The sequence below is a fragment of the Ochotona princeps genome, chromosome 12, assembly GCF_030435755.1.
Source record: "Ochotona princeps isolate mOchPri1 chromosome 12, mOchPri1.hap1, whole genome shotgun sequence".
NCBI lineage: Eukaryota > Metazoa > Chordata > Mammalia > Lagomorpha > Ochotonidae > Ochotona > Ochotona princeps.
The window spans coordinates 2,264,328-2,288,973 of NC_080843.1; the positions used below are offsets into that span (position 1 = coordinate 2,264,328).

The 24,646-nt window shown below is 44.2% G+C and overlaps 1 protein-coding gene across 2 annotated transcripts in view; it reads right to left on the reverse strand.

The window, feature by feature from the left end:
* MYO16 (myosin XVI) overlaps positions 1–24,646 on the reverse strand; it is a 375,466-nt gene that overhangs the window by 260,554 nt on the left and 90,266 nt on the right. For both annotated transcript variants that reach the window (XM_058670587.1, XM_058670588.1), the window contains 3 exons: positions 21,585–21,710; positions 18,473–18,548; positions 16,464–16,617 (listed from right to left, as the gene is read on the reverse strand). In XM_058670587.1, coding sequence (XP_058526570.1) covers positions 16,464–16,617; positions 18,473–18,548; positions 21,585–21,710 — 356 coding nt within the window. The remainder of the gene's footprint in view (positions 1–16,463; positions 16,618–18,472; positions 18,549–21,584; positions 21,711–24,646) is intronic.

Below are 24,646 nucleotides of genomic sequence, written 5' to 3' on the forward strand. Positions count from 1 at the left end.
CCAAGTGAGATATTTAGTAAAAATGGTCGTCAAATAAGTAAAGAATGCAATTAATCCAAATATTCCCTTAGGATTTACAATAGAATTGTGGACAATGTTTTGAATGTATAATAAAATAATACTACAGGAATTAGAGAGCAACCAAATGTTTAAGGATTGAAGTAACAAAAACCGATCAAATTTTATCTCTCTAGCTCCAACCAGGCATAAAATAAAAGCTACTTGATTTTTTGATCTATAGTCCTCATTGTCAAAGTAAAGCCAGTATTTTTAAGGTTCATAAAGAATGAACTCAATATAACTGCTGGATTTTCACTGTAATACTGCAGTATAATACAATTTTAAAAGGTGTCTCTGTAAATATTACCACACAAGCAGAAAAGCATGCATATTTAACCAACTATTATATAGAGAGACATTATTATTTCATGCGGTCTGAAATGGAAGAATAATTCTAACTTGAGCTCAATGCACTCCTCTGTTTTTGAGATTCAGATTTACTGAAGTCCAACAGGAATTCTAGGGAGGAGGAAGCAATAAATTGGCTTGGAGAAATATGCCACTATACTTGTGTATCAAACATAATCAACAGTATATAGATGTTCACCACCCTCTTTGTGTCCTCTGTAGACAATTATTAGGTATGTTAAGAACTTTGTGCTGTGGCTTCAATTAGAATTTCTTTCCAACAAGTGTCGTTGGTGCTTTTATTCATGTGGGCCAGTCTTACTGGCGTTAGGTGGTACCTCATTGATGTTTTAATTTGGATTTCCCTTATTGCCAGGGAACTTGAGCATTTTTTCATATGTTTATTTGCCATTTGGGTTTGTTCCTTTGTGAAGTGTCTGCCCATTTCCCGTGCCCATTTCTTGAGTGGCTTGTTTGTTTTGACATTTTGGTTGTTTTGTAGCTCTTTGTATATTCTGGATATTAGCCCTCTATCACCTATGTCGTGTGCGAAGATCTTCTCCCATTCTGTGGGTTGCCTTTTTACTTTGTTGATTGTTTCTCTAGCTGTACAGAAGCTTCTTAGTTTGATGAGGTCCCAATTGTTTATTTTGGTCTTGATTTCTACTGCATCTGGAGTCTTTTTTAGGAAGTGAGGGCCTACCCCTAAGTGTTCCAGTGTGTTTCCAACATTTTCTTCCAAAAGTTTGAAGGTTTCTGGATGTAGGTTTAGATCTGTTATCCATTTAGATCTGATCTTAGTGTATGGTGAGAGATGTGGATCTATTTTTTTGTTTCTGCAGGCTATCAACCAGTTGTCCCAGCAGCATTTATTGAACAGACCTTCCCATTTGCCTGGGTTGTCGTTTGTCTTTTTGTCAAAGATTATTTGGCTGTATCTGTGTGGGTTTCCTTCTGGCGTTTCTATTCTGCTCCATTGATCTTCCTCTCTATCTTTGTGCCAGTACCACGCTGTTTTGGCGAGGTTGCGGGGAAAAGGGAACCCTACTCCACTGCTGGTGGGGCTGCAGGCTGGTACAGCCTCTATGGAAATCAGTATGGAGAATATTCAAACAACTCAAATTCAACATACCGTATGATCCAGCAATAGCACTCCTAGGAATATATCCAGAACACTTGTTCTATGAGAAACCAACATGTACTCCTATGTTCATAGCAGCACAATCAGTAATTGCAAAAACATGGAAACAACCAAAATGCCCATCAAAAGAGGATTGGATAAGAAAGCTATGGTTCATCTACTCCATGGAATACTACTCAGCTATTAAAAAAAACAAAATGCAGTTCTTTGTGGCCAAATGGGCCAAACTGGAAACCATAATGCTAAGGGAAATGAGCCAATCCCAAAAGGTTAAGTGCCACATGTTTGCCTTAATTTAAGATGATATGATGTTATGTATAACATGTTGTGTTTTGAATGTTATATGTTGTGTATAAACTAGAGTTGAAGTATAGGTGAGGTGGTCACAGAAGGTGGCTGGGAACCCGCATTTACTTTTAACATATTGGTTACTCATTACTATGTCAATTAGTTCCATGATGATGTAGGTTTTTGCTGATGGTATGTTGGAGCTTTCAATTGACTGGGATGATACTCTGCTGGCTCTGTCATCAGACCAGAAAGGGTATACCTAAGAAACCGTTGAACTTGACGGGACAATAAGATGCTGGACTCTATGTTTGGTATACGCTTGCAATGGGGAAATCTCAACTGAACTTGAGCTGTGGTTATGCAATAAGGTGGAGGAGTCCACCATGGCGGGAGGGCTTGGGGAGGGGTGGGGAGAACCCGAGTATCTATGTAACTGTGTCACATAATACAATGTAATTACTGAAGTTAAATAATAAATAATTAAAAAAAAAAAAGAATTTCTTTCCATTATTAAGATATCTAATTGACAAATAAACATTGAATATGCTCAATGTATAAGCCTGGACGTGACACACTTGCCAGTGCTGTGAGTGCCATGATCAACATCATTTTAACCAACAAACCAATGAGCTCCCCAGAACTGGATCATGGTGTAACCGAGCCTTCACGCTCTGTGGACAAGGTCTCCTCCATCCTTTGTAGCTACTTTTCTGCTCCCTGCTTCTATGAGTTCAATTTTTTCAAAACCCATGGCAGCAAGATAATGCATTATTTGTCTTCTGTGCCTGCCTTGTTACACCCTGTTACTGTCTCCCGGTTTCATCCATGTTCTCACAAACAATAGGCTTTCTTCCTCTTTTTTTATCAGCTCAATAATATTCCCTTGTGTGTATGTACCACAGTTTCTTCACTCATTTGTCTGTTGACAACTACTTGGAGTGTTCTCATCCCTGGACGACTGTGGACACTGCTGAAAGAACGTGGGGTACACCTTGCAGTATCTGATGTCACATCCATTTATGTATTCTCACAAGTGGGATCACTTGATCATTTTTAATTTTTGTGAGGAGCCTCTATACTATTTTCCATGATGGCTGTGCTAATTTAGATTCCTATTAATACTATGTAAATTTTTCTTTTCTCTATCTTCTCATCAAAACTTGTTATCTTCTGGCTTTTTTGATAATAAAAACTATGAACAAGAGTGCAATGCTGTCTCTTTGTAATGGGTAGTATTTCCCTGGCAGTTAGTGATGCTGAGCACGTTTTTATATACCTATTGATTCTTGGTATATATTTTTGGATAACATCTATTTAGGTCCTTTATCCATTAAAAATTTAGCTTGTTTCTTAACTCCTCTGTCAGGACACAATGCTTTCAGGTGAGCACAAGAACCATCATAAGGAGCAGCCCAGACTAGGCCAGGGAGCAGTAACCAGCAGCATACATTTGGTGCAGGTAGGGGTTGAACCAGGCAGGGCCAGTTCACATCACCTCCTGCAAATCTGAGCACCAGAACGGAGTATGGGTCAGGCCAGGTCCGGTTGCAACACATACCAGTGCACATTATGGCTTGGACTGGGTGCTGGCTGGGCAAGGCCAGGTTTTAGCCCCCACCAACCTGGGCTGGAATTAGGGGTGGGCCGAGCCAGGCCAGGTTACAGCACCCACCGGCAAAAGCTGAGATGAGGCAGGCCATGTCAAACCAGGCCATGGTGCCCAACCAGCACATGCAATACTCGTGGAGGAAGGGATAAAGCTGCCAGGGGAAATATGTGGGGCTCTCTGCTGGAAACAGCACTCTCACTGGAGAGCTGGAGTTGGGATGGGGGTAGACCAGACCCAGCAGGGCTACAACACCTCTGGTCTCATGTGAGCTAGACCAGGGAAAAGCCAGGTTGGGTTGAAGGCTCCTACTGGTGCAAGCATAAATCAGAGTGAGTGAGGGTTGGTTGGGCTTTGTCACAGCATCAGCTGGCAGATGCTGGCACCGGGGGATAATTCTGTCAAACTGCAGAACCACCTGGAGAGTCCAGAATCCAGGAGTGGGCCCAGGAGGGAAAAAGTAGGCACCTTCCTCTTGGGTTACCACTCCCACAGGAGAGCACGAAAACCAGGACTGGGGTGGATGTGGCTGGACAGAACGGCACCCATCAGCATGTGTGTGGGCTGGACAGTGAGGCTGGTTGGGTTGAACTAGGCTTCATTGCCCATAGATGTATAGGAGAGCTGAATGGGATGTGGGACAGACTGGACCAGTCTGCTGTACATACTGGCAAGCATGGGAACCAGGGCAAGGATGGGCCTGGTGGGGGATATTGGGAGTAGTCTGACTAGGCTGCAGCTCCCACTGGTTTGCATGAGGGCTGAGTGTGTGGTGGGGAGAATCAGGCTGGACTGCAACACCCATGGATTTATTTGGAATACAGGGCTGGAAACAGAACTGAGCCATCAATTGCAACCATCAACATATGAGTAAGCTGACTGGGGCGGCGGAGAGTGCCAGACCCTGTGCTGGCATTCACATACAGGAATCAGGTTTGGGATCATCTCAGATGAAGTTTCTTTGAGGATCCCTGCAACTGAACTGCTAATCTCAGAACCCCAACCATGAAGAGAAGTACAGTTTCCATGGTCTAACCATGGAGTGTGTGTGTCAAAGCTGAGCCGCCTCAGTGGTTCAGATGGAACAGTAGACGGTAAATCCAAGTGCACATGGAGGATATGGCAGTCTATTGAAACCTGCAGAGGATACCTGGTACCATAACAGAACACATCGATATCTACTCCAGCCACGTGTTAGCAGTGAAAATCTGGGCTAATGGAGACTCTAAGGTAGACTGTGTCAGCCAGTAGATTATGGAGAGATTTCATTGTTTGAAATGGCAAGATTGGCAGCATTTCAAAACTGTTGGACTATCAAAACCACATGAGCAGGACCCTCGGAGCATGCCCCACATTGACCTGGGATTGGTGGGAGGCTGGGTGGGGCTTCTTTATTCTTCCCTTACCCCAGATTCGGAAAAAAAATATTGTGGAAACAATGGTCTTACCCACTTCCCTGTAGCCCTTGACCCTTTGTGCTCTAATCAACTATGAAAAGATTATCAAAATAAAATAATAATCAAAAATTTAAAAAGGAAAATGAGTTTCTTATTTGGCAACTGAATCGAGTGAGTTTCTCAGGGAGAAGGGTTCTTTAAAAAGCCCATGGACAATTCAAACTAAAAAAAGCATTCACGGATCTTGAAATTGTTTGACACAAAATTCTCTGAAGTTTGCAATTCTTCTGTGCTCGTACACGACTTGTAAATCTTTCCCCCAATCTGAAGGATGCTTTTCCAACCCACTGACAGTTTCCTTTGCTCTGCAGAAATGTTTCAGCTTGAGACAGACTCATGTGGTGATCTTTGCCTTTTGTGGACTCTGCTTACGCGACCAATGCCAGAAAGTCTTTACCAAGATCAATGTTAAGGAAGCTTGCTTTCATGTTTTCTTCTAGAAGCTTTACGGCTTCCTGCTGCACATTATAAGGAAAGATTCAAAATCCATTCTTGTGCATGTGGACATCCGGTTTCCCCGGCACCATTTCCTGAAGGGGCGTTTCTTTACCTATGGTGCATTGAGATCACCCTTGTCAAAGTAAAGGTGACCAGTTCTGGGTTTACTGCTGGACTCTGTGTGTTATTTTATTTGTCCGCATGCCTCATTTTATGCAGAACAATGCTTTAGTTACACTAGCTGTGGAACAGAGTTTGAAATCAGGGAATGGCACGTCATCAGCTTTGTTGTCAAAACTTATGGGCCTGGTGCAGTAGCTTAGCAACTAAAGTCCTCTTCTTAAATGTGCTGGGATCCCATTTGGGCACTGTTTCATATCCCAGCAGCCCTGTTTCCCATTCAGCTCTCTGCTTGTGGCCTGGGAATACAGCTGAGGAAGGCCCAAAGCCTTGGGACCCTGCACCCACACGGGAGACCCAGAGGGAGCTTCTGGCTCCTGGCTTTGAATTGGCTCACCTCTGGCCATTGCTGCCACTTGGGGAGTGAACCAGTGGATGGAAGATCTTTCTCTATCTCCTTCTCTCTATATAAATCTCCCTTTTCAATACAAATAGATCAATGTTTTTTTTTAAAAAAAACTTACCTAATTTTTTTTTAATTTTCAGGACACAGTTCCTTAGGCTCTGCGATTTCCCCTTCTCTCCTCTCCCCACACCCTACCCCCAACCTGTATTCCTCTGCATCCTACACTATCAGATGAACTCACACTGCTTTTAAGACACATCATTCATTTCCATGGTTCTCAATAGGTAGACATTTTAGGAAACATTAAAAAAAAGGAGCACAATTTTCAGAGAACTCTAAATCAAAATAAGTTGAATCCATTAGCTTTATGCATATATGAAAAGCACTTCTGTAAATTTCAAGCTTACATTTGCTATAAGTTCCTTCTTTTTCTTAATTTATTTTTACTCGAAAGGGAGATTTATAGGAAGAGGAGAGACTGAGAAATCTTCCATCTGCTGGTTCACTCCCCAAATGACCACAATGGCTGGAGCTGGGCCAGTTCAAAGCCAGGATCCAGGAGCTTCTTCTGCGTCTCCCACGTGGGTGCAGCAGCCCAAGGACTTGGGCCATCCTCTGTTGCTTTCCCAGGCAAGCAATAAGCTGGCTCAGAAGCCATAAAGCTGGGATTTGAGTTGGATCCCACATGGGATGCCAGCACTGCCAGTGAAGGCTGAAACTACTATACCACAACGTCGGCCTCTAGAGGTTTCTCCCTATTGCGTCATTATGTCTCAATATCCTCGTGCAGTTTTCCTGCCCATTATTGGAATACAGAATATCTTTCCAAGTGAAATAAGTTAGGGAATCTATTGATAGCTCAGCTGTCAATATATGATCATTATTTTCAATAGGATTTTAGCAACCTTGTATCATAATTTTTAATTAGTAACCAGATGGAATATCTTACATAATTAAGTTATTGAAAGACTCTTACATCAAAGGAGCATATCAGTCTTTCATAATTTGATAACATACAAATATTAACTATATTGTTGCAATCACTATCCAATGTTGTTATTCTTTAAAATACTAATGTGAATTGAGCCACATAGAAAGTTTTTTCTACAGTTCTCTGTTCAAAAGTGGAATGGGGATAACTTGCGTATTAGGATGGGTTTAAGCTACAAGTGAACTTTGTTCATAACTGTGCACTATGACAGGCATAAAACAGTTGGATCAAATCGGAATGTACAGCGACTGCAGCTGTGAGAAGTTTCTCCCAACAATGATGAATTTATAGGTTTTTAGGGTCATACCATTCCACAGGAAACATTCAAACGTGGTGCATAACTTCTCTGATGAACAATCCCACAGGCCTGTTCTCTACAGGACCTCGGAGCTATGGTACCACTCAATACCACAAGACACTAGCTGCCATCTCTTCAGGAAATGAGATACACTTTCTCAGATAATAGGAAAACCGGTACAAAGCAGCCCAGCAATGGTAACTTTCTCATGAGTGCATATACAATGCGAGTCTCTTCCACTCCTCTTTTTATTCTCAGAAAATTATTTTTCATCCTTTATCAGCAAAATCCCTTGGCATCTCAGGATAACAGCTCTGTACTAGGCTTCCACTAGCAATGGTTCCACTAGCAATGCTTGTTAAATCAATCTGTCCATCTCAATCAAGAGAACAGCAGCTCTCCTCAAATCCCTGCCCTGGTAGACTTGCTCTTCTTAGCAAATAAAAATGCAATCACTGGCACATAATTATACTAAATAAATGTTTTATCAGAAATTCAAATTTAGCTGCAAATCTTGTTGTATAACTGGTTCCTCTTTACTCACACTCCACTGGCTGAGACAGTGGCTGCAAAGATTTCAGAGTTTGTGTGCCACTAACATGAGGAGGTTGAGCTAATCTCCAAGTGACAGCATCAAAGGGTAGAGCTTACGCAGCGCGGCCTACATGAAGGTTGAGCACCCAGCACTGGGATGAGTGTCTTTATGAAGGAGCCACAGTAAGCTGCTCTGATTTCCTGTGTAAGTGCACAGCCTGGAAGCACCATCTATGAAGAGACAAGCTCCCACCAGACACTGGATCTCAGGGGCTTTCCTGGCTTTCAGGAGTGTGAGCAGTCAAGTGTGCTGTTCACAAGCTGCTCAGCTCATGGTGCTTTTCCATAGCCTCCTCGGTGGAAAGAGGCAGTAGCCAGCTCCAACTCTGGAGAGAAAAGGCTACTGAGTAATTTTAACTAGCCATTTTCCAATTCTGAACACACCCTAGGAAGAAGGATCAACTCAAACGGGTTGCTTTGCTTCCATGGAGTCCCAATTGATGGAGGAGTCTCTAGTAACAACAGGGCGTTGACTCTGCTGAAAGTTCATGGCAAGTCTTGGCTAGGAACAAGCTTGAACTCTGGACAGCAGATGACCCAGCCCTATCACCATCACAGTGTCTCCTCTACACTCCCCCAAGCCACACTCAGCCTCACCACTGGAATGTTCCAAAAATCCCATGGTTTTCAAGCCCTTACGTACATCTTGGATTACTTCGGGACGACTCTCATTTTACAGGATCAGGGTAGGCTTGTTGTACCTCGGTGTACAATGAGGAATCCAGAGGGCCCTATGATGGAGAATTCACTAGAAAACATTTTATTTGTCATCCCTTCAGAGGTCTGGGATTGAGGCAGAGGTCATTAGCACAGAACCCGACTCTGCCCAAACCCACAAAGCAGCACAATCAAAGGGAATTTGGATTCTTCTACTCTACCAATACAATCATTCAAGATCCAAACCTCAGTTAAGTGAGCAGGAGAAGGTGCCACGGCTACAAGTGTAGGGGACCCTCTTGTGTTCAGCATTTTGTGCGTGAGCGTGGAGTATACCACCGACTTTTGTTTTGGGGTTTCATCTCATGTTGATTCCTATCTCCACATTGAAGTTCAAATCAGCTTAATGTAGGCTCTTGGTCTCTGATGATTGGCCACTGGTTGCTAAACAAGACCCTGAAAACAATTCACAACTAGAAATGCTGACTTATTTTTTCCTGTGTACTAACCCAAGGCAGAAGCAGCTAAGCAAAACCAGAAAGACACTGAGCATCCCAAGACCAGTTGTGACATTTGTGGTCCATCATGGAAGCCGAGGATGAATTAGCTTGCTCCCTAAACTGGGACTGCATAAAGGGACTTCTGTCCAAGTGCCCCATGCCTGCTCCAAGGGCATATCTCCTAATAAGGCACAATTTTGGTTTTTAATGATAAGCGGCAGGAGTTGGGAACTGAACTCATTTCTTTCCCATGTGAAGCAGGCACTCTTCAGTAGAACTTCATTTATTAAATGGTTATAATAAAATCCAATACTCATCACAGGGGCTGACGCTGTGACTGAGGTTGTGAATTAGTTGTGAATTGTGGGTGGGTGTTTCTCCCTGCCTCCTTTACAAATCCCTCTAGCCCACATACTAGAAAGACATCCAGATCTGCCCAACAGCAGTGGCTCTGGAATTCAAGACTGCACTGCAAATTCTGGGACTGGCAGTTCACTCAGACTGTCCCAGGATATGCAAGTGGCGGGGGAAGCTGTGCTGGTTTAGAAAATGCCCAAGTTATTCAGAGTCGCCAGTGAAAGAACTGCCTCACAGGGGTTATGGCAGGTGCTGGCATTGATCCAGCAGGAACAGGGAGATGGGCAGCTGTAGTGCCAGTGTAAGAACACAGAGCAAAACTCACTAGGACTTCTATCAAAGTATCCTCTCTTTGTCACAGGGAGACATTTCCATAAGGCGCATGCTCACCGGTGGTCTTCAGGCAGGGTGACTTCCTCTAGGTAACTGGTTCTTTTCTCTGCATGGCCAGATTGTATGTACCATGCTTTTAGGGCAATGTCCAGATCACCTTCCTGAGCAGTCCAGGGGAAACTGAGTCCAGAGCTCTGGGTGTTAACAGTAGCTGTCCCTCCCCAGCAATGCCCTCTGGGCTGCCATACATCAGGGACTCACTTTCCATTGAGTGACTGGTGGATAACACTGTCCATCAATACTACATGGAGGAGTTTGGAGGAAAACTCATGAGACTGAGTGTTTATGGTGCTTTGGATAGGCGAATCATATTACTTGTCACCTGAGTGACAGAGGTTTAGGGAAGAAGCCCTATAGAGTCCTAGGCTGGCTGCTGGGTGAGTGCAGGTGAACCTGCTTCAAAATATGTCACACCTTGAACCACTTCCACAAAATCCGTCCCAAGCCCATTGAGCATCTTCTGCTCTTACTAAGGTCAAGAACGACATGGGACATGTGGGGATTCTCTTGCCATACAGTCTCCCTGGGGTGTTTCTCCTTAGCAATGGTCACTTGCCTGCAGTCAGCCCGGGACTCCAGCCCCTGGTGCCTCCTCCTGTCCTTCCCAACCACTGTGGAGTGGGGTGGGGTCTCCTCTCCATCCAACACTCCTTTAGACAACTTTGCTGTTTCTTCCCAGATGAATGCTCGTGACTTATTCTTCCTCCTATTTCTCAAGGATTTCATACAGCATGTGGCAGAGGCCATGCCAAGTACTTCATGAATACTAACAAAACCATTCATCACACACAACCTTGTGAGTGTCATTATGGCTGTCAACATCATCATCATCACCAACACCACACTCTGATGTCCTATAGTCAAATTCTGATGCTAACCACACAGGGCTAGCTCAGACTCCACAAGGCCACGATTCCTAAGAAGACTCTGCCCAATTCTAGGGTTCCCCTGGTCATTCAGATCACTCTGTTGGGATTCCCACCTATGCTAAATCTGGCAATTCCCTAGATGAGATGACTCACAAAACTCAGGGAAGTGCTATCCTCACTATCACAGCTTTGTCATAGAGCACACAAATCAGGACCCACCAAGTAAGAAGGCACAGAGGCTGAAATCAGGGAGTACCCCAAATGCAGGGCCTCTGTGGCTGCACGGGGAAGCAGGGTCCATCGCCCCTGCAGCCCAAAGTCAGCTTCACCATCAGGAATCTCTGGTGGGCTTTGACTCCAGAGTTCTTACTGGGGACTGACTGCATGGGTATAAATGAATCCAACATTTTTGGTTTTATGTCTGAACTCAATCTTTACCTCCCCTGCCCTTCTGGAAGACCGTTCTGCCTCATATCTCAAACCTTTAATCCACAGTTAACCTTTTTGGTGTGACAGCCACAGGCCTGAGTCATCTCATCTCCTGAGCCTGAAATCCAGTGTGACCCACGGTGCTCAGGGCTAGCAATGACTGGTCCTAACTTATTCTATCCCTTGAGCAATTTCAAACAGTTAGAATCACTTCACCAGAAATCAGGGACTTTCTTTTTTCGTTGTGCAACACACACATTTTGCACTTGAATTTAATTAAATAAATAAATAAATCGCAGACTAAATTGCTCCAGGAGAAGGAACCAGAGCCTGAACCAGGCTTCAAGTGTCACATCTAATGCCACACCAGCAACACTCAGCTCAGACCCTGAAGGATCTGCTGCATAAGTTGGTAAACAGAAGAACATGGCTCCATCCGGTTCCACTCTGGCTTGCAGCTAGAGCTGAAAAGCAGCTATATGCTCACTGCTGCCATTGAAGAGAGATTTCTTCCCAACTTAGAAGGCTGCATATATGGCCAAAGCAGGGTGCAGGAAAAAGGCCCTTCCATTGACAAGAATCGTAGCAGTGCAACTTACATCATCATTTTCCCCTTTGGAAACAACTAGAAGTTTTAGAATTATGCATAAACCTGAATTTCTAGCAGCTGATATCTAGCCTCCTAGCAGTTAAGGTAGCTATGCCCCATACTGGAATACCCAGGTTAGGTGGCCAGGTGCAGCTCTCAACTTGGGCTTCCGCCTAACGCAACACCTGGGGAGCAGTGGTGATGGCTCAAAGGAACTGGGATTCCAGAGACACAGAGGGAACATCTGTCAGCACACGGGGCCCCGGAACGACTGCCAGGCTCTGGCTTCAGGCTGGCCCTTATCACAGCTACTGCAGGCAACTGGAAAGGAAGCGCTTTCTCTCTTTCTCAGTCTCCCGCATCTCTCTCTCTCACACACACTCTCTCTCTTGCATGTGTATCCCTTTGTCTTTTTCTTAAATAGATAAAAGTAAAAAATGAAAAGCTGAACTCTTGCTGAAACAGTACAAGGTTGACTGTCTGCACAGGACAGGAGTTGTTACTCAAGCTATGAGCCTTGATCAGCGTATGCATAAAATGGGCACAGACGAAAAAGGTTTCCCGTGTTATCTTGAATATTAAACAAAATTGTCCACGTAAACCACTTTGCACAAGTCTGGAAACCTGGTACTACATAACCAAAGCCAGTTCTTAACATTCTTGATTGTACTTAGTGAAACTGCGGTGTCAGGCTCGGGCAGAGGATTCATTCTCAAGGTTTCCATGAAGCAGAAAACTGCGGAGAGAGGTTGGCACCATGCGACACCTCAGCCTGGCATTCCTGCATCCAGACACCAAGGGACACATCACTGGAAGCTGCTCCACTGGTCCCAAGGACATTGAGCGAAGCACCGGTACGTCTTAGAAGGGAAAAGACAACATAGAGAAGAGGCTCCCAGTGAGAAGAAAAGAAAAGAGCAAGAAACAGCTGTCCATTTAATGGGAAATGCCTAAAAGGGTTTGGCTTAACAGATGCAGAATAGCACAGCTGGAAGAATCCTCGGTGTCTCACCTCATCTGCACAGAGAATTTAACTGTGTAACTGGACAGCAGACATACTCAGAAACAAGGAATGTGGGACAAAGCAGGAACACTGACATTTCCTATGCCCAGAACGTTAGACTGGCATTTGCTGCTGACAGTGGGACACAGTGAAAGCAACACTCTGATCTCACTAAATCATGACGCAGGGCAGGGAAGGCTCAGCAAACAAGAAAGAAAGTGCCTTGCATGCTAAGAGAAAAAAAAGGAAATCATTTCCTTCTTGATTCAAATTTTAGAAAAAGGCAAAGGGTTTTCAAAAGTGTGTATTATGAAAACCCACACTGATTGGGCCAAAATAGACATATCCTTTAATCTTGTTTTTTTGCAGATTTTCTGAACTGCCCTTCCCTAAGTGAAAAGCTTTGTCCTGCAGGTGAAGGTCCTTTGGCACAGCTGATCAAATTCCATGTGCATCTGCCCTTTTGCTCTGCTGGGCAGTAAAATGCAATTAAAGGAGAATTAGCCGCAGAACGGCCACACCTGACAGGAGCACAGGCTGCTCGCAGTTCCACAGGCTTGCTTCTCCTTCTTGTTTTCAGTCGTGGCCCGACCTTCCTAACGCTGAGACCTCCCAAAGCAGCTGCAAGGTCAGGCTTGACACTGACCATTCAGACTATCCAGCCCCTAACAACGCAACTGGTTAAAATGAGTGAAACTTGGAATTTCAAAGAACACGTCAAAGTATAATGCTTATAAAGTTTTTTCAAAGTACACCATTTCTATTTTTTATCAAGTGTATGCTTTCCTGGTTCACATTTATTTATGATACCCAAATAACAATGAAAATGGCCAGAGGAAATATATCACAATCACAAACACAAAAGGAAATTTTCAAAAGTGCTTACAAGTGATAGCTACATTAGTTGGATTCGTTTCGGTATTTCCCATGATTAAACAAAACTTTGAATAATTTTTGAGCTTTTGCTTAGTTTTAACTATACCTGTGAACAAACGTAGCAACAGACCTCAAAGTTCGAACAAGCATCACTTCTACATAAGCTTACCCAAACTTTCTCAGCTTTGCTCAGAAAGGTAAATGAAGAAAATCACAATGAAATCTTACACTGAATTGTACAGAATATTCGATTAATCTGTTCTTAACTATGTGCTCAGTCAATGTCATTAACAATTGAAAAGTATTGGACAGATTCATTATTCGTTTTATATTTTAAGAATGAAGTAGAAATCAAAAAATAAAACTCCAGACATATATGAGTTTGTGGGAAAACAGTTAAAAAGTAAATTTTGGTGTCAAAAATTTAAAATATGAACATGATTTCTTCATAATATTATTTTAAAATTATTTTATTTCATTTGAAAGGTGAGTGGAGAGAGAGAGGGTGGGATGGATCTTTCCTTGGCTGGTTCATTCTAACACCTGCACCAAACATGTCTGGGCCAGGCTGGAAGCAGACTGCTGATCTCAGGCCAGTCTCCAGGGGACCCTCGTGCTTACCCATCTCTGCCGTCCCCAAGGAGCACACTGGCCAGGTGTTCACACCCAAGATGGCATGCAGGTGTCCCAGGCAGCATGCGAACTGTTGTGTCCTAGGCCTATCTACACAATGCACATACCTCACTAAATTTCGGAAGATGCCATGGGTATAACCTAATGTTTAAGCAAAATAACTGATCTGGTTTGAAGCCAAACCGGAATCTTGCTTAGATCTCCGTATTTTTTCACTTCAGAGATTGATAACATCAAAAGCAGGGTAAGGCATCCTGGACACTTGTTTTAATATCCACCCCTGAAAAATAAAAATTTTCCAGAGTAACTTAGAATCGCTCCTCTTCTCTTAGTGATAGTAGAAGTATCAAGACTGGTCACTTGGGCTGCACCTCATCAATCATTCTGATACTGCCTTTCATTTTTATAAATTTTTTCTCCCACACAAACAAGGTGCTATTTTCTTTCCCACCTATAAGCACGGTAAACTAAGATGGTATCACTCAAGTGTCTGCAGTCTGACTGCTGGGTCACTGACCCTGACCGGTCATTCTCTGATGATGAGAGTGCTAGCTCTCCCTGGAGTGTCGGACACAGAAACACCCAGCAGAAAGCAGCAGCCAGTCCTGAACCTATGTGGTATTAAGCAGCGTCAATGCACTTCACATCATGCTAACCGCTGAGGGGTGTGCACAAGCTGAGTTAGACAGTTCTGTAAGTTCTATAGGCTCTGAAACATGAGCTTCCCCTACAGCTTGCAACACTTAAGGTAATAGCACGTGACTCCTTCACCCAGTGTACCTCTTCCGCCTGATGGCAGGGAACACCGAGCCACATGGACCCTGTGCCACCCTCGAGGCCTGCGAGGTGGGAGCACATCTCTCACATGATGACCAGGGAAGGCTGACCCTGAAGGTCCCACGTGTCTGGAGGGGCCCTGCCTGTAGACAGTGCAGGAGTCCTCCTTCTCTGGTGTGAGTCTTCAGGGGAAAGCCACTCAGTTCCAAGAATCCCATGATAGGTACCCTGTAGTAAGTCCATCAAGCTGGCCAAGCAAACAGCACTGAACCCTACCTAGCAAGCATTTCAGCCGCCATATCCAGTGACAGCCTGAGCCATGTCCTTGCCAGCAGTCAGCTGGGTCTGGGTCTCCACTGTAAAGTCGGAATGTTTCTCAGAGAGCTGGGTCTGGGTCTGGGTCTCCACTGTTCAGTCGGAATGTTTCTCAGACAGCTGGGTCTGGGCCTCCACTGTAAAGTCGGAACGTTTCTCAGACAGCTGGGTCTGGGCCTCCACTATAAAGTCGGAACGTTTCTCAGACAGCTGGGTCTGGGCCTCCACTGTACAGTCGGAACGTTTCTCAGACAGCTGGGTCTGGGCTTCCACTGTACAGTCGGAATGTTTCTCAGACAGCTGGGTCTGGGCCTCCACTGTTCAGTCAGAATGTTTCTCAGAGAGCTCAAAGCCCTCGAGTTACTACTTATTCATCACTCTCAAATGCCTCACTGGGAAGACACGAGGCAGGCCTCCAAGTGCAGAAGATAAACAGCCTTAAGATCCCACTGTGTGACTACAGCGTACTTCACTTTCCACATGGAATGCTGTTTTCCTGATGCACTTCCTTCCTTTGCGGAAAAAGCTCACTAGTGGAAAATCAAAGCTTCTGAAATGTACAACTGTGTGTACTGTATTCCCAAGCCTGTGCAGATGTCACACCTTTCAGCTTCTGTATTTCCCAAGTCCATATGCATCAGAAATTCCTCTCCTTGTCCTCTCCTCACAGTCCTGGCAATGACCCCTTTACTCTGCTCCTACAGGTTTGTCTGTTCTGAAAGTTTTCTATGTGTGCATGCAATCACACATGTAACTGACATACACAGTTATCCACACCGTTATGTATAAATATATATTGTCAAAGAGAGATTCTGAAAGCATGAGCAACAAATTAACACTAGTTATCATGTGAGTTATTATTGTTAATTGTTCCTGTGAGTCACATAACGTATCATCTTGTCAGACCTTGCAAACAACGGCAATGTTCCAGCCCAGTCTTGGAGAGTCTTCATCAACCAGAAGATTACTAGTTTAGAAAATACAGCCATTTTATACTTGAGAGAGAAATACTTGCATGTTTGCAATTCCTACTCTGGAAGGTTAGCAACTCTGCTGCTCACTGAGCACTCACCATCAGGGGAGCTAAGATCCAGCACTACTTCAATCCCTCAGAGCACAGCACCGGAAGGCCAAGGAATAGTAACAGATATTTTTAAAAAGAAATCAAAGCCCTATCATCAAATGATGCTGAAATCATCAAGAAGGTTTTTGGTCGGTATGTTCCTAATGGGTCTCAGTTTCTCCTGAGAGAAAGCCTTGACACTGGCAATGCAATGAGCGACAGAGACCGTGGGAAGCTGCTGGAAGCACTTACAGCTTACTGGACAGCACCGGAACGTCGTCCAGGATCTCCTCGTAGGGCTCCTCTTGTGCCGAGGGAGGGACAGACAAAGGCTGCCTGGATTTTTCTTCCCAGGCCCTTTCTGCTTTCAGCAGCATCTCCTCAATGAACTCAGACGCTGCAACATCTACAAGAAGCAGGAAACAAGAATCAGAGACGAGCAAGGCACGATGACACAGCCACTGACGTCCAATCACTCTGATGTGCTTCGAATGCTGACATCTATGAAAGCATGCAGCAAAGCAACAGAACAGTAAGGCTTAGGGTAGGGATCAAGTTTCCGTGGTACCGTTTTAAAGGACTATCAACTTTTACATCAGTGGCATGCTTAATTACACATGAATAACTATAAAACAGCATCTACTGGGCAGTAAAGTCTACACTGAAAATCATTGAGAAGCTGCGCTTGAAAGCCATGTCATTTCAGTCTTGGTGAATACAAGTCAAACTAACCAAAAGAGCTACACCCTCCCAGTGACTGAGATATGACGAAACAGGCAGCAAACGTTCTACCAACATTCCATTACATGGGTAGATGTGTTATCATAACTCTGATCCAGGCCTCATTCTCTACACTTTTTTGTTACACTGAAAATACAAATAAGTATATTTCTTTACAAATTAAGCATGGCAGATGTGCAAAGATGGATCCGCAAAATCTGTATTAACAACAGCTGAAACTAAAGCTTGGTGATTCCGAGTTTCACGTTAGTATCAATTAAAGAACCTATCAGAAGTAAGTGCTCTTTTTGAACCTTCCTGAAGCTAAGTTATGTGACATTACAGGATAACCAAAGCAATTTGGATGACACAAGATGTTAGTGCTCAGTTTACTGTTAGCTGACTCATGCTAAGGAACATATGTAAGGGCTCAGGGTGAGATCAACGTGTTCAATCTGAGAGAGAAAAGTTTCTGTTCCACGCCACAGCTGTGTTCTCCTCCAGTGTCGCTTAGATGTGTCCATGCTAAATTCAAGAGACACTGAAGAGTGAGGTTGTAGCACAGAACTGACGATGTCATCAGACGACTGGCCAGCTGTCTGCTCTGCACACCACCCTTTATGCCGCTCATGCTTCTTGCTGGCTGGTCAGCAGTGACCACACCAAAATGAGGTCAAGTCTCACACTGCGTTACAGTTCTTCAACCTTTGGGTGTGTAACAAGCAATCTTACTCAATTAACTAATATCTACCGAGGGCCCAATATGTGCCTCTTGCTGCCAGTGTAGCCTATGCTAATGGGAGATGAAGAAGCATGGCCAATGGGGGAAACACTCACAGTGCTGTGTGGAGTGTGGGAGTGTGGACCTGAATAATGTGCACTTCCGTTACAACTACAGGATGCAGTCGTTTCTAGTAAATGCATCATCAGTCATGTTAGGAAAAAAGCTATACCGTGACCCTCATTGAGGGCACAAGTTTGTATGCACTTTCCATGCATGCCACTGTCATACTCTCACTATATCTTTAAATGTTGCACAAAGAGCAGCTCCTTTACTGTTACATTTGTTTTTAAGATTTGTTTTTATTGGAAAGGCAGATATACATAGAGCAGGACAGACAGAGAGCTGGATGGGAATCTGGGCCACTGGGATACAAACTGGTGCTCATATGGGATCCCGGCATGTTCCAGGTGAGGACTTTAGCTGCCAGGCTACTGAATCAGGCCCACTATTAAATTTTAAGAGATTTAAAATGTTTGTGGTTTGCAGAAAATCAGATATTAGCAATTAAAGGAATTGTGGGAATCTTCAAAAACATATTTTCTGAAAACAAATATCACACAGTTGAGACTTTCAAGTTTTTAAATGAGCATATAAGTGCTCTTTTTCATATTTCTAGCTGTGCACATGCCTTCCCGGAAAGCAACGATAGCTGTGATTCCAAAAACCCTCATGAATGAGCCTGCGACTGCTGTAACACAAAGCAGTAAGATAACTGTGAGTGGCAACCGCCAGCCTCGGGTCCCGGAGCACCACTTACCTGATGGCTTCTCTTCGTTCCAGTTCACCAGCTTGGGGTTCGCCTGATGCAGCAGCAGCAGCTTCACCAGGTTGGCCTGAAACAAGAAGACAACGGGTAGCACAGCACGCCACATCCTGTGCAGCCTGCAGCAGTTCCGCACGAGCTGCCCGACGGCCGTCACGCTCTGGCCTCTCGCTTTCTCTCCTGAACATACCAGACATTCAAACCATTTTGGCCCTTGATGAACGCAAGACAATGTCACTCAACTGATGGGGGTTTAATTGCTGAGAGTTCCAAACGGATGACTTTTACCTTACAAACCTACTTAGGATACTTCATGCGAGAGATTCTACAGCACAGTAGCCTGTGCTGTGTTTTAATTCAGCAATTCATCAGAGTCTAACCTGTTGGTATTACCCCTCCAAGGTCACATCACGGATGCTGTGAGCCCACAGTCACACTGGGGCAAGTGGAAAGCTCAGATTACAAGAATGAAGCAACTTGAAAGGTGAGCAATAGATTTAAAAAAAATATTACACCGACAAAGAACTCATACTCATACACAGTAATTATAAATTCAGTGCAACCACCTTCTAAAAGTGTATCATTAATGATTTCTTTGAGTGTTTCCCCTCAAAACCATCCCTTTATCCATTCCTGAAGTGGGTCACGGTTATGAATTTGAAGTTCAAAATTAGTGTCTTTATGTGTTTGGAAATTTCACGCAGAAGCAACCCTCGACAACATGTTGCCTAGTCTAACCTGTGACATTTTAGAAAATAAGGCCCTCCAGTCCAGTCCCTCCTTCTTTGGTGCTTTGCTTTCGTGGCTGGCCCTGGTGTGTGTCACACCCGCCCCAGTCACCCGGCTGAAGCACGGCTCGTCACTGGACGCACAGAATCACACGTACATATGAATCACACTTGATTCACCAGCGTCATTTGCAGTCATGCATGGACTTACAGATAATCCTCCTCTCAGTACGTCTATTCACCTCCTGGTACAAGAGCTCCCTCAGGGACGTGTACCTCACACTTCAAACGCCAGGATGTGAATGGAGGCGTCAAGGTGGTGAGACGGCACCTCTTTTTCTTTTTGTCAAATTGTCTGATCCCAGTTACATTCCTCTAGCTGATGAGGATATCTAGAGAGTATTGAACCACTGAGCCCAGGCCACCTGCCCGATGCACATCAGATATGCTTTTCTGAAGAGATTAGTTCAGATAAAAGGTCCAACACTACTTTCCAGGATGCTGCCCAGAGGACAGAGTTAATCCCAGAACCTCCAGTGTGAGCATTTGCTATTGCAGTGCTCAGAGGCCACTGCAGCTTGACTCAAGTGGAACCACCAGCAGAACCTGCTGACAACAGATCCTGGCACTGTCTGAAGATTCCGAGATTGTGGGGTTATGAGGTCATGGGTGTTTTTACTGGAATTTCCAGGGAGGGTCTGGAAGGCCAGGTCAAGCTGTACTGTAAGGTGCGTTTTATGGCGCTCACAGAGCAATCTGCAGTGAGACTGTGAGAACAGAACTATGTAGGAAGCCCCAGAAAATCAGAGGTGCCAGCAGCAAAGTGAGCAATGCACCAAGCACAGTGGCAAGCAGCTTGTGAGGCAAGGACGGGGAAGCCTTGGCCCCCAGTGTGCCAGGGCATATGTGCCGAGTATAAGCAGCTACATGCACTGAGACCGGTAAAATCGTGCAGGTATGGCTGCCTCCCACTAGATGTCAAGGAACATTCTGGATAAACTGAGGGTCCAGACAGAGACTGGGTATAGTCTTTGCACACAAGGATGGAGTCGCTGCACACAAGGTGGTGCAGAGTGGAAACATGGGGTTGGAGCTGTGAAGATGAGACTCCGACCTGTGGGCTGTGGCCAGCAAAGCTGCAAGGATGAGGCAGCCCAGGCCATCGAAGCTCAGCGTCCATCACAGTGAGGTCAGGACGCTAGACCTCAGTGATGGCTCAGATCCTCTCGCCCGTGTGGGAGACCTGGCTCCTGGCTCCTGGCTCCTGGCTCCTGGCTCCAGCAGACTGTCCTGACTGCTATGGGGACTTGGGCAGCTGGAATGACTTTCACCAAATATTAGGCTTTTTCTTAAATACCTAAACTGTATTGCTTCAATTCTATCAACAATTGCATACTTCACATTTTATGATAACTATTTTGTAGTTATTGTGTAAGAAATATGTAACTAATTCAAAATTCACTGATTATTGATATTAGCCCAAACTAATATTCCAGAAGCACGAATTTGGCATGTGTCACCATGTACATTTAGCACAGGGCTTTGCTTATACAATCGTTAAGACTTTCTTGAACGTGAAATATTACTCGTGGTTTTAGCACTAGAATTTGGTACTGATGAATTATTTTGAATCCTTCCTTGTCAAATTTTCACATAAATCATTAAACATCATAGTTGTGTTCTCCTTCATGATTTAATGTGTCTACTAAGAAAGTAAGGGATAAAATAATTAGCCACATAGCCCCAAATCTAGTTGAAGAAATTTGCTACCCATCCTACATTCATTTACAAGCAGTAAGTATAGAAAACATTCAGTTTGTCCGGTTTTGTGAAAGCAAGAACATATATTGTGTCCAGAAAACATCACTTATTCTATTCCATGAAGAAGGTTCATACTTCGGATTCATTTTCTAGTGGTTTGGCCACAATATCTGGAGTCTGGAAGTACATACAGGCTTATGTGCTGTTGTTAAAGTAAATGTGTTCCTTTATAAATGTATCTGTTTAGTGAGATCAGGCTTCAAAAGCAGAAGTCTTCCCCAGCCTGAGGTGCTGCTACCCCACATGGGAGCATCTGGGTTGCAATCCCAGCCCAACATCCGACGCCAGCTTTCTGTTTCTGCAGAATGAAGCAGTGATGGCTCAGCACGCTCACTGACATCCACATGGGAGACCTGGACCAGCTTCCCGGCTCCAGGCTCCGGCCTGCATCCACCTCAGTTGTTGCTGGTATCTGAGGAGAAATCCAATGACTTGGAGTACTTTCTGTATCTTGCCTATGTCTGTGTATCCCTTTTATAAAGTCAATTTACGAGATTAAGATACGATATTTGTTGGCTGTAAGGTTGTTTCAAAAAAACTGCAGGAAACTTCTTTACCTGACCGTACTTGGCAGCCACATGGAGGGGTGTGCAGTGCTGGTCATCCACTGTGTGGGGGTCACCTCCATGTTCCAGGATCAGCGAAGCCACCTCCTTGTAGCCACTGGCACAGGCCATGTGCAGCTGCAACAAGACAAGTGGTGGTTTTAAATGCAAAAGTCTGTTCAGTGACTTAAACAGAGCCATTCAGAAAATCACCGCAAATAAAAGACCATAAAGCAAGATAACAGGCAACGAGAGCAAAAACAAACCAATGGGATTACATCCAGCTAGGCAGCTTCTGCAGTGCAACGGAAACTTTTCAATGAAGTGAAAAGGCAGCCAACAAAATGGGAGCGAATATTTGCAAACTACGCAACTGGTGGAAGATTAACAAACAGGTTATAAAAAGAGCTAAAAAAACTCAACAACAAAATAGTAAACAATGGACCCGGTGTGGTAGCCTAGTGGCTAAAGTCCCAGCTTTGCACACACCAGGATCCCATAGGGGCACTGGTTTGTATCCCGGCAGCTCCACTTCCCATCCAGCTCCCTGCTTATGGCCTGGGAGGGCAGTCAGAGACAGCTCAAAGCCTTGCGACCCTGCACCGGGGTGGGAGACCCAGAAGAGGCTCCTGGCTCCTGGCTTCGGATTGGCTCAGTTCCTGCCACTGGGTCACTTGGGGATCATCAGATGGAAGATCTTCCTCTCTGTCTCTCCTCCTCTCTGTATACCTGACTTTCAAATAAAAAATAAATCTTAAAAAAAAACACAAGCAAACAATATAGTTAAGAACTGGGTGAAGGACAGGCACCAGGAGAATCTCTCAGGATCACTAGCCATCGTGGAAACACAAATAAATCCTCAGTGAAATTCACCTTACCCCAGTTGCTACAGCCATTGTCCGAAAATCAAAACCAGTAAATACTGGTGAGGAATGGAAAAACAATACCCTTAATCCCACTGAGGGTAGGACTGCAAACTCTGGCAGCCATAATAAAGACAGTATGAAGTTTCCTCCGAAATCTGAAAACCCATTTACCATATTACCCAGCCATCCCTCTCCTGGGAATTCATCTAAATAAAATAAAATTTACCCATGCCTCCTGTAGCTCCATTCACAATCACTGAAATATGGAATAAACCCAAATGTCCATCAATGGACGGCTGGATGCAGAAAATGTGGGATGCACGCACTCTGGGATATAAGTCAGCCATAAAAACGTGAAATCCTTCCATTTGCGGCAACACAAATGTAAGTGGAAATCCTTCCGTCTGCGGCAACACAAATGTAAGTGGAAACTGTTCTACTTGGCACAATAACCCTGTCTCAGAAAGACAAGTATTGTATGTTTCCTCTGATATGTGGCAGCTGATACAGAGCACACAAAAAAGTGTAGGTATGGAATCATCATTTTTGGGGGATAGAACGATTTTTTTTTTATTTTTATTGGAAAGGCAGATTTACAGAAAGAGAAGGAAGGACAGAGAGAAATCTTCCATCTGCTTGTTCACTTTCCAAATAGTCACCATGGCCAGAGCTATTTGGTCCAATCCAAAGCCAAGACCCTGGAGCTTCTTCCGGGTCTCCCACATGGATGCCGGGTCCAGGCTTGGGCTGCATTCCCTCTGCCTTTCAGACACAGCAGCAGGGAGCTGTATCAGAACTGGAGCGACCGGAACTCGGACTAACACCCTAGAAGTGCTCACACCATAGTAGGAGACTTTACCCACCACACAACACCAGCCTCAGGACTGGTCTCTGGAATTCCAGTGGCAGTGTGCGCCTGTGATCTTTTATCTTTGTACTTGTTCAAACTTTACTTAGTGGCAAATTAAGCCTGTGACTGGAGGAGATCAAAATCATGACTGCCAATGCCACTGAAGAGGAGTATGGGCGTGGGTGGGAAGCAGGGGAATGGGGAAAGGTGACTGTCTTCCTGGAACCATCCCTGTGGAATGCACAAAATCAATTCAATTTATGTCAATAAAAAAATGTAAAAGCTATAGCACTCCTAGGAATATATCCAGAACACCTGTTTTATGAGAAACCAACATGCACTCCTACGAATACTCCCAGGAGTGCTTCTCAGAAGAACAGTAGTATATAGAATAAGAGTGGCAAGTGTAGACATCCTTTCCTTGTTCCAGATTGGAGGGACAATGCTGCTAGCTTTTCCCCTTGCAGTATGCTATCGGCCGCTGGTTTGTGACACACAGCCTTCACAGTTTGGAGGGCTATTCCTTCTCTATGTAATTTCTTGCAAACTTTTTTTTATCATGAAGGGAAATGAAACTTTGTAATGCTCTCTCTGCATCTTTTAAGGTTGTCATTCTTCATTTCACTGACACGAATGATGACATTTATTAAGCTACAAATGTTGAATCACCCTTACATTTCTGGAATAAATCCCCTCTAACTCTGACGTGTTTTTATGTTGTTTTAAACTTCAATTGCTAGTATCTTGTTGAGAATCTTTGTGTTTGTATTCTTAAGGATGTAGATCTGTGGCTTTCTTAGCTTTTTTTTCCTACCATGTCTTCAGTTGGGTAACAAAGTAACCCTGGCTTAATAAGAAGAGTGTCAGAGCTCCATCTCATTTAATATTCTAGAACAGTTTCAAGAGTTACCTGCATTTTGAATGTCTTGTAGAATTCAGTAATAAAGCCACCATGGCCTGGAATTTTCCTGGATGGAAGCCTTGGAGAGCTGCGTTAGTCCCAGTCCTTGCTACTGGCCGGCTTAGCCTTCCTAAACCCTCTTGGCTTCATCTTGGTAGGTTATGCGGATCCAGGAATTCATCGATCTCTTTGAGGTTCCCCAGCATATTCTGCATACAGGTCTTCATTTTCACTTTCTTAATGAAGTTTTTAATTTCTTTAATGACCCTGAGGTCACTCAGCATCATACTCCTTAATTCCCAAATATTTAAGAGTGCTCTTTGTTCTTGTTGATTTCTAGGTTTATTCCTTTCTGGTCTGAGAATAAACACAGCAATGATTTCAATCCTTTTAACTTTTCTGAGCCTTGATTTGTGACCCAGTTGTGGTCCATCCTAGAAAACGTTCCAAGAGCTGA